Source organism: Sebastes umbrosus, chromosome 10 (assembly GCF_015220745.1).
Source record: "Sebastes umbrosus isolate fSebUmb1 chromosome 10, fSebUmb1.pri, whole genome shotgun sequence".
Classification (NCBI taxonomy): Eukaryota; Metazoa; Chordata; class Actinopteri; order Perciformes; family Sebastidae; genus Sebastes; species Sebastes umbrosus.
In genome coordinates this window covers 27,899,927-27,910,105 of record NC_051278.1, presented here as the reverse complement: position 1 = coordinate 27,910,105, position 10,179 = coordinate 27,899,927, and the positions used below count along the sequence as shown (strand labels likewise).

The 10,179-nt window shown below is 41.0% G+C and overlaps 1 protein-coding gene across 1 annotated transcript; it reads right to left on the bottom strand.

Moving 5' to 3' along the window:
* Positions 1 to 1,721: 1,721 nt before the first annotated feature.
* tmem72 (transmembrane protein 72) lies at positions 1,722 to 8,687 on the bottom strand. Its single transcript, XM_037781536.1, has 5 exons — positions 8,395 to 8,687; positions 4,697 to 4,763; positions 3,822 to 3,893; positions 3,507 to 3,646; positions 1,722 to 2,642 (listed from the first exon to the last, which is right to left on the bottom strand). The coding sequence occupies exons 1-5, from the start codon at positions 8,468 to 8,470 to the stop codon at positions 2,188 to 2,190; spliced, it is 810 nt and encodes a 269-aa protein (XP_037637464.1). The 5' UTR covers positions 8,471 to 8,687; the 3' UTR covers positions 1,722 to 2,187.
* Between the last annotated feature and the right edge of the window lie 1,492 nt (positions 8,688 to 10,179).

The window sequence follows — 10,179 nt, the reverse complement described above, 5'->3', positions numbered from 1 at the left end:
AGTATCTTGCTCAAGGACACCTCGACGCGTGGACTGGAGGAGCCGGGGATCAAACAGCCGACCTTCAAATTGGTGGACGACCCGCTTTACCTCTGAACCACAGCCGCCCCAAGTGCTGATTTAAGTTATATTAACTTTTGGTGTTTTTATCCTGTAGCTTAAATGTTATGAATATTGCATTTTGTGTTATGTGCTTTTTTTAAAGTGTGTTGTGTTTTATTTCATTTTAGATTTTTCCCTTTTTTTGTTTTGTATAAATGTGTATGTTGTTTGACAAGATAAAATCAAAGCCATTGCATAACCAAACAATACAAATAACCAATTCTCTTCATTCTTTTTTGTCTGCCTTTACGTATACGCAGTGATAGGAAAATCTAATTCCTTTAGCACAACCACTAAAGCACCTATCCTGTTTTGTTTTTTTTCCAGCTCAGCAGTAGAGGAAGAAGTCCCTGTGACCTGTAAAGATGTATGTTCCCCATCCTGTTGTTGAGCCTGGATCTGCCATCTAGGAAACTATTGTAGGGTGGAAACCCCAACTGTAGGAAGTCTCTCTCTCTCTGTCTGAATAGGATTTATGATTTAACATGCACAAGAGGAAGTAAGTTGTTCCAGCAGCTGAATAACTTCCCCCACAGAGAACAGCTCATTCTGAAGGATATGACAACATTGGTGGAAGCAGACTGGAAATACTGACGTTCTTTCCATCTCCAATACTGGGGGACACTCAGTTTCTAACTGACCAGAGATAATTGTGAAGATGATAATACATACAGCCCTGATTATCTGCCTCAGCAAACTCTGAACAAAGACTCCCTGTTCTCGTCACAAAACATCTCATCCCTCCCGACTGGATTCACATGTCACGGCTTTGATATAGTGTGCAAAAACAAAACACGTTTGAAAGAATGTTTGACACTGTGTAGCTCCTGGGGATGTAATTTGCGTCAAATATGGAGAATTAGGTAGCTGTTTAACCGACGGGCTGTTTATGTGTCAGTGTGTTTTTCACGTGTCTGCTGTCTGACCCCGGTTCTCAGTGAGGTGCTTTCTGATGAATGGGGCTCTCAGCTTTTATTGATTCTCTCCTTAGCTTTGATACTGCAGAGAGATTGCCTCTTAAGGCTACACGCAGTTATATATATATATATCTATTACAATTCAGTGAACAAAGGACCGAGCAATACAGTGTGTGCACAGTGTGTGTGTGTGTGTTGACAGAACCAAACAGTATTGATTTATGACCTGAACAAAAGAGGAATGTGTGCATGGAGAATTGTATCATTTGTAGCGTGATAAAACAAAAGAAAAACAAATGAAATGGCTTTTCATACTCGCTTTTGTATCACAGATATGCTAATTTCAGGGTGATTTATAGAGCTCGGGTCTCAAAACACCCTATTAATATTATCAACGCACACATGCATGAATAATACTTGTAATTATGTTTGGTGTGTGTTTTTGGTGAAACGTAGGTCTGCGGTGGGTGATCCGATGCTTTTCTCATCACCATAATAACGTGAGCACTCCTCCCAGAGCTCCGTCTCCATGGTCACCGCTTGCACATGACAAACACACAATGAGGAGACTTGAATGTGACAAACACGCGCACCTGCACGAGCTCCAATGCCTGCTATACACTCCCCAGTCACATTCGTGCACATTTTCTCTGACGGTGAATGAACTGAAACAGTTGATCTAATTTATTACCTCATGAATAATGTATGCCGCAGTAACTGGATTGGATTGATCAGCATTAATGTCTGCTCTGCAATCAGTGCTGGCTTTGCAAAAATCCGAGTAAAAAATGCTCATGTAGGTACAAATGGTTTAATCTCTTTGAATTTATACATTTGAAGATCAAATAGTTGTTAAAAATACTTAATTTTTTTAATTTTGTACAAATAGATGGATCTTTTTTTGAAGTAAAAAATATACAAATCAGTTGAATATTTAAAAAAAATATCTAAAAATCTTCATATTTTAGTTGTAGAATTACTTGAAATACAGTGTACATTATTACTTAACGCTCAACAATGCTGTTGAGACATTTTATAATGTTATTTTCAGTTAAACATCCACCACAGTGTAGCACCAGCTAGTTGCATTCAGCCAGTATGAATACATTACACACGCTTTCCTTTGTGTGATATCAGTAAGGAGCTCAGTCTGAGCGCAGAGGGACGTTCAGTCAGTAATCATAGGCGCAGTGTCTGAGGTGGTGTCTGGCTCTGGCTCACAGTATCCGTCCATCTCCTCCATCTCCCTCTCCACAGGCTCCTCCCTGCCTCTCAAGCATATCAGCTTCCTCTCTCTCCACCTCCTCCTCCTCCTCTCTCCGTCTGTGCCTTTAGGTGCTTCCGTCTGCTCCAGCTCCAGCTCCAACATGGCCTGGACGCTCTCTCCTCTCTCTCCCGGGCCGAGGCAGCGGTCTCTGGTTGCCAGAGCCAGTCCCCCTCCTCTCCTTCCCGTCATCGTGTGGAAGAATGAGACGGTGCTGTTGGAGGCTGCCCCTTCTGTCACACAGATGGTGGTCGGGCCTTGGTCGCCGTGGCTCTCCTGCTGTGGCCTTTTGGGAGATTTGACCTTTGTTTTTTTGCTTAGTATGAAGTTGAACAAGGCCGTCACAAGAAGCATTGCCCCTGCAAATCAGAAAAAGATATTCTATTTCTTTCACAGAAGACATTTTGACAGTAGGAAACGCGCAGGTGTTTTTAATCAAATGAATGACGGCTAAATTCCATTTAGCTGCTTCAGTTTCAGGGTCCCGCTATTGTGCATGCTTGCTCACTGTCTCGGCTTACTGGGACACTTGAAAGGAATGGAGCCACCGCTAAAGGGATAGTTTGAGTGTTTTGAAGTGGGGTTGTATGAGTACTTATCCATAGTAGGTGTATTACTTACAGTAGATGACGGTCGGCGTGTCCCCAGCTTGGAGAAACAGACAGGAGTACCAGCACTGGAGAAAAGCAATACAATGCTGTGTATGGGGCCGGTAGCAAAACATATTTTAGCCACCTAAAAGAAAGGCTCACCTAAAAAAATGTAAATCCATTTAAGTGTACGCTATATTTAGAATATTTTCAGATGGCAAACTGAACTGTTTTTCATCTGAGCCTGCTGGTTTTGAAGAGAGAATAGAAAAGTTTCAAGATAAAGCGTGGTAACTATTCTAAATATAGCGTATACTTGAACTTATATGGATTTTTTTTATAGTGAGCCTTCCTTTTAGGTGGTTAAAATCCGTTTTGCTGTCGGCCTCGTCCACAGCGCTGTATTGCTTTGCTTCGGTGTCGGTACTCCTGCCTGTTTCTCCCAGCTCGGGGTGTGCTGACCGTCATCTACTGTAGGTAACACACCTACTATGGATAAGTACCTCATACAACCCCACTTCAAAACACTTGAACTATCCCGTTAGCGTTATTATCTACACCTCTGTACACCAACGGCGCAGCAAACAGTACTGTAATTCTCAGTGTAAGTAAAGTACCTGCTGGGTGCAATACCTGGGATAATCGCATGCCACACCAACACAGGGTGCAAGAAGCAGACCACTGACATTATGGAGTAATAGAGGAACTTATGGAAGCCTCCGATGCGAGCCATCTTCCCCCACAACACAAACAGCTGCCAGTCTGGAGGACAACTATGGAGAGAGATAGGAAGACTGAAGCAGTAACGGGGACTGAAAAGTCACGTTCTCACAATTTTACACTCCTTTGACAGTAAAAGACTTAATGACAGATTAATAATAAAATTGAGAGTCCATGTTCAGATTTAGTTTTTTGGACCTGCTTTACACCGTTTTGTTGTGTACTCACGGCAGACACATGAACAGAAGGGTGTCCAGGAAATAGGCCAGCTCAAACATCATGATGCCAACAGATGACACTCTGGGAGGAGAAAGAGCCCGATTAAACTGATGACACTGTTTCTAACTACATCTAAATATGTCTGTTTCTGTGTATTTTATCCAGGGCTGTGGGTGAAGATTGCATTTTCTAAATTGTCCAAAATGTGGGCAGCAAGGGGATGCTTCCAGTGAAGTGATATCGCCTTCATATGGTGCAAAAGTCTTTTACCGTTTGCTGTTACAGCATGCCCTGTTCTCTATTTTGTGTTTTAATAGTCTGATAACCATCAAATCCAGTGATCCAGAAAAATGCCTTCAGACTAACCGTCATCGCACACTGCCCTCTCTCCAAAGAGTTATCGCTGAGTTGTGTGTTTCTGTGTGTGTGTGTGTGTGTGTGTGTGCAGTGTTTCATGTGCCTTTATGTGTACTGACAGAATAAACAGTCATGCATTGCTAGTCTCCCTTGGGAGACGTCTTCCCGCGGCTCTGTGGGAGTTTGGCTGCGAGCCACAGAGATAATAGGAAGTAGCACCGAAGAACTGGTCTGCATTCTGCCCTCTGCACCTCGCGTCATCCCTCTGACTCCTTCCAAACATCTCTTTGCAAGTGTGTGTGTGTATACCGTATGAGTGATTATGAAGGCAGGTACAGTATTGTAATTGTTTTCTACAAGCCCTCAGGCCACACATTCTTTGCCATATTATAATCCAGGCGGCATATTTGTAACTCAGGAATGCCACCAGTTTAGTCTCAAGCAGGCCAGAGCCAGGAGGAGTTTCTCTGGTAGGTTTATATTCATACAGGCTAATACGAGGCGGACTACAAAACATAAAGACTTACACGAGGTAGATGCCGAGGCTGGTGAATTCTCCCTGTAGTAGGGTCTCCACTCCCACAGCAAACAACACTGAAAAAGAGACAATTTCCTTATTTTAAATTCTCAGAGTTGCTGGTGAGCAGATTCTGTCCACCAGATGTCAGCCTTAGTTCATGGTTTTCCTCTTTATAGTTGCAGAGAGGGTTGCAGCAGCGGGTCAGCTGGTCTAAACATGTATATAAATACTGTTAATATTTCCACTGTGATGCAACTTTGTGCTGCTTTTACTGTTCTTTGCCATCATTTATTTGTCGTATTGCTTTTAAGGTAGTCTTTATTCTTGCAGTCATACTTGTAGCTGCGAGGTTTGAGGAAGTTGTGAGTAACTAACTTGAGTTGCCCTGAAGTGACTCAACTTGAACTTCCACCCCAGGGGGATAGCATTGACCTGATGATCTTTGTTATAATAAAGATATTTAAAGTACACTTAATATTGGTCATTATTTTAATTGTTTCCGTCATGGTCACAACATTTTGGTAATAGCTTACTCATGGTTGTAATTACCATATCACTGCCAGAGGACACTTAGTGCGTCACAGATCTTCTACCAGAGCAGCATCATGACATGGTAAAAAGTTTCTAAAAATTCACATGGTGTATCTCGCAATACCTCGACAATGACAAGTTTTGGTTTTGTGGGATTATTTTCCGGAGTATTTCTTGGCCGTGCACAGCAACTTCCTGGCATCTTGTCGTCATCTTGAGGTTGCCAGACAACCAGTGGATACTTCAGGAAGTTACTGCTCCTCACCAAGACATAGTCCGACACAGCAAGGTTTAAACAAGCGGATACAGCATTTGATTTGTAATAGGGCTGTCAATCGATTAAAATATTTTATATTTATGATTATCCATAGCTAATAGCGTAAATTTATCACATTTTTTATCTGTTCAAAATGTACCTTAAAGGAAGATTTGTCAAGTATTTAATACTCTTATCAACATGTGAGTGGGCAAATATGCTTGCTTTATGCAAATGTGTGTATATATTTATTATTGTAAATCAATTAACAACACAAAACAATGACAAATATTGTCCAGAAACCCTCACAGGTACATGAGGTCATGACATGGCAAACTGCAGCCCAACAGGCAACAACAGCTGTCAGTGTGTCAGTGTGCTGACTTGACTATGTGATTATCATAAAGTGGGCATGTCTGTAAAGGGGAGACTCGTGGGTACCCATAAAACCCATTTTCATTCACATATCTTGAGGTCAGAGGTCAAAGTGCGCCTTTGAAAATGGCCTCGCCAAAAATTAATTCTGGCTATAGAACTGAGCCCGCTACAACCTGAAAATCGCAATTTGCTTTAATGCGTTAAGGAAATTAGAAGCGTTAAAACTAATTTGCGTTTACTCGTTATCGCGTTCACTTTAACAGTCTGAATTTGTAAGCTTTAGAGGTGCTGGTAGGCTGGTACGTTTGTCACCTTTGGACAGATCCGGGCTAGCTGTTTCCCTTAGCTAAGCTAACCAGTGGTATCAATCCTCTCATCTAACTTTCAGCAAGAAACCCAAAATGTCAAACTGTTTATTTATACCATTTTATTCTGAAGATCCCCAAAGCTGAGTGCTGACACCAAAACAAATGTGAGCACATGTGGAACGATATAGAATCAGATGACAACAAAGTCTTAAAAACTATAAAGGAAACCCTTTTTTGTTAATCAATCTTTTTTTCCTGTGAGGTATAAAAGAGGTAAGCAGCGTGGTTAAGTGGTGATCGCCATTAAAACACGTGGAAACAGTTTCTCTGGCTTACCAGTAATTCAGAGATGGATTCGGCACCAGAGGGATATCAGGGGAATGTGGCTGAATAGTTTCTGCTCGTTTATAGAGTGAGAGTGGAATTAACGCTGCATATAGACCAGCTGGATATTAACATATATGTGCTCCCGGCACGTATGTCTGTCTGCAGGACACACACAGAGGCAGACAGGCCAACACAGACACGCAGACATGTGAACACACAGACAGAAGCGCATGTAGACTTTCCCATAAACACACAAACATACAGAGACAATGCACACAAAACTCACGTAGGTGTGAAAGTATAACAGCTTGTGATCACATAAGCCCAGCAACCCAGCTGGATACAGAGACTTGGTTTTGGTATGATGTGAGGCACATGTCTCTCAGTAAATGTTCAGTGTCTGCAGCTGTTTGAATTTAAGTGGAGGGGGTTCCATATTTTTTTTTTTTTTTTTTTTTTAAGGAGGCAGCAACCAGAGAGCTATTTCCCCTGTGATGATTTAATGTGGCTAAAGAGAGCTGCGTGCAATCTGTCCTTGTGTGCCGGAGGAAAACAGAGGAGGGACCATATAATAGCAAGGTTATGTATGATCAAGTATGTCTTTTATGCGCTCTATATATCAGTCGAGACATGGTTTGGAGTTCTTGGAGGTCAAGAGTACAGTTGGCCAACATCATCACCTGACCTTCTAACATTTTGGGTTTATGAAATCCTTAAAAAACCCAGCTGGATAACTCTCCAGCTATTGTTCTTTTTACTACATTTATTTGATAACGTTAGCTTAGGGATGCACCGATACCGGGTCGATACTGACTCAAATAGCCGGATCGGCTATTGGTGACAAAGGGGCCGATCTATTCAATTCAATTCTATTCTATGTTTGTATACTATATACATTATATACTGGAATTCCTGTTTAATTTTTTACCAATTTGTTGCTGCACTAAAAAGGTTTACACTTGATTTGTAATTCCTGTTAATTTTGAAGATTTTTACCAAGTTGTTGGTGCATGATTTATTATTTCAATAATAAAGAACAATTCAGTAAAATGATATCTGTGTATTTATTTGTTACATTTTGTTTTAGTTAGGAGAGCAATGTTTAAGTCAAGTCTGATGTTGCCTTACACATAACAGAATGATCCCATTCACTTCGACACAGTGAGGCAGACAGATTATTCATTAAACACTTGTATCGGATCAGTACTCGGTATTGGCTGATACCCAAAGCCCAGGTATTGCTAATGGTATCGGGACTGAAAAAGTCAGATCGGTGCATCCCTACTTTAGTTAATTTGCAGATTTAAGTTATTCATTCAAAATACTGTATATATCAACTTATAAAGTATGCCGTATTATTATAGGTTAAGCTACCCAGCATTATATTAGGTAAGAAAAGCTACAAGCTGCAACATTAAAGTGATGCTCACACATAAATACATCAATAATTATGATCCAGTAATATAATATATATTATTCTGAAATGGGTCATTCTGCACAATGAGTGCTTTTACTTATGGAATGTTAAGTATATTTTGATGCTTATACTTTAGTACTTTTACTTAAGTAAGATTTTGAATGCAGGACTTTTACTTCTAACAGAGTATTTTTACACTGTGGTACTTTTACTCAAGTAAAATATCTGAATACTTCTTCCACCACTGGATAAAATGTATAACTACTATACTAATATTAGCATTTAATGCTGAATTTTTAGTCCTTATTTGTATTTTTACACTAGCATGTACACTCTGGCTGCAGAACTTGGATCTATTAGGATGTGGAGTCTGTTGTGCATCTTGGTGTATCACAAAATGACGCCCATACTGAAACAATAAGTGGTACACACGAGTCTGAATTTAATCTTGTTATGTATTTCTGTTTGTTTTTATATTCACATCTTACCTGTTGCCGTAGAAACACCGAGGATCCTGCAGGCGCACTCCACAACAACCCACCAAACGCTCTCTGAGTTCCCCATGACCTCAAATGCTTTCCCTCTTCACTGTTTAAAAATGCAACCTTCACACTTCTAACTAACTCTATCTGAAATAGATGATGGCCTAGCAGTTACTAAAGTAGTGTTCTAGACGCATAATTGTCTGTTAGCTAGATTGCTGGTGGTTGTTGGTAAAAAACAAAGCCAACGTTGGTTAATCCATTAGGTACCATGATGTGAAGTCTCTTAGACTGGACGAGTTTACCTCAGAAAGGTTTGTGACTCAAACGCCCCCGTTGCTCCAATAACTGCTAATCAGTCTCACACACACACACACACGCATACACACGCACACACGCACACACACGCACACACACACACACACACACACACACACACACACACACACACAAACACACGCACCCACACACACACTTTGAGCTGGTTTAGCATTCCACCCTTTACGTCAAGGTGAAACTGTTCAGCTCGGGGTCATTTGTGTCACCGTATCACATTTGTCATTAGAGCTGGTTAAAAATTATCTGTGAGGAATGGATATAAACACACCCTCTCTCTCTCTCTCTCTCTCTCTCTCTCTCTCTCTCTCTCTCTCTCACACACACACACACACACACACACACATTAGCAGCATTAGCAGTAATTTGTATGCACCCTTGAACTGCAGTGACCTTGCTTCCCAACGTAAGTCCCCTCCCTACAACTTCCTCTTGTTCCTCTCTGTGTAATTTCACCTTGTTGTGAGGATTTGGGGTGATTCTGTGTAATCAAACCATCGGAAACACTTTTTACCTTCCAAGGCCACAGTCACACATGCACGCAGCGTCCATTTATCGGAACACTGTTTCTGCAAGAATGAGGGTTTGACGGCAACAGCCTGCGTCAGTAAACAAAAAGCAATGTCTTCCCGGTTAGAAATATTATAAACAAGTTCCGCTTTGTTTGCAGTTTATTTTACAGTAATGCAACGCTGACTCTCAGCACGTTGTGAATAGTCTTAACAGTGTGATGGATATCGGATAAAATGTCACACAAGAACCAACAGAGACCCTTTGACACACTTACACATAGTAAATGTAAGCCCACATAATCAGTTGACGCAGGTTTGGCTGATGTGGGCTTGTTGGGGCGCAGCAGAGGCCTACTGGAACGAGCATTAAGAGTCACAAAGCTCAAACACACACACACACACAGTGACTCCTGGTAGGGGCTAAAGTAAGCTACATAAATCTCCTTAAATCCCTAACAAAGACACTTTTGTACACTGGTTCCTCTTGTTTCCGGCTTAGCATCCAGGAGGTTATTTGTAGCATTTATGGTGTATATAGAGTATAAGTGAGTGTGTCCGAGCAGTGCTGCAGAAACTGCAGGTGTTATGACAGGTGTGTAATGACAAATGTAATACTATAATCGAATTGGTATTATTTTTCTAGGGATGGCAATGTTGGCCTGTTTTGGCCCAGACTGAAATATCTTAACAATTACAGACTTTTATGGTCCCCAGATGAGGAAGCCCACTGACTTTGGTGATCCTCTGATTTGTTATCTTTAGTCACCATGAGGTTGAGTTTAGTGAAAAATCTCGACAACTACTGGATGGATTGCCCCTCTGGATGAATTGTAGTAATTGATTTGATTAAATTTGTTGTTAAATATTTGGACCGAATTCCTGCAAAACCAATGACATTCTCATCAGCTTAGTATTAATTAGAAAATGTTAAACTAAGATGGTG

Excerpts from the sequence above, each read along its gene's own strand:
- tmem72 (XM_037781536.1), bottom strand. The coding sequence starts at position 8,470 with ATGGGGAACTCAGAGAGCGTTTGGTGGGTTGTTGTGGAGTGCGCCTGC. Across the intron at positions 4,764-8,394 it reads CGGTGTTTCTACGGCAACAG|TGTTGTTTGCTGTGGGAGTG; the intron begins GTAAGATGTGAA and ends TCTCTTTTTCAG. Across the intron at positions 2,643-3,506 it reads GTGGCATGCGATTATCCCAG|GGGCAATGCTTCTTGTGACG; the intron begins GTATTGCACCCA and ends TCTGATTTGCAG.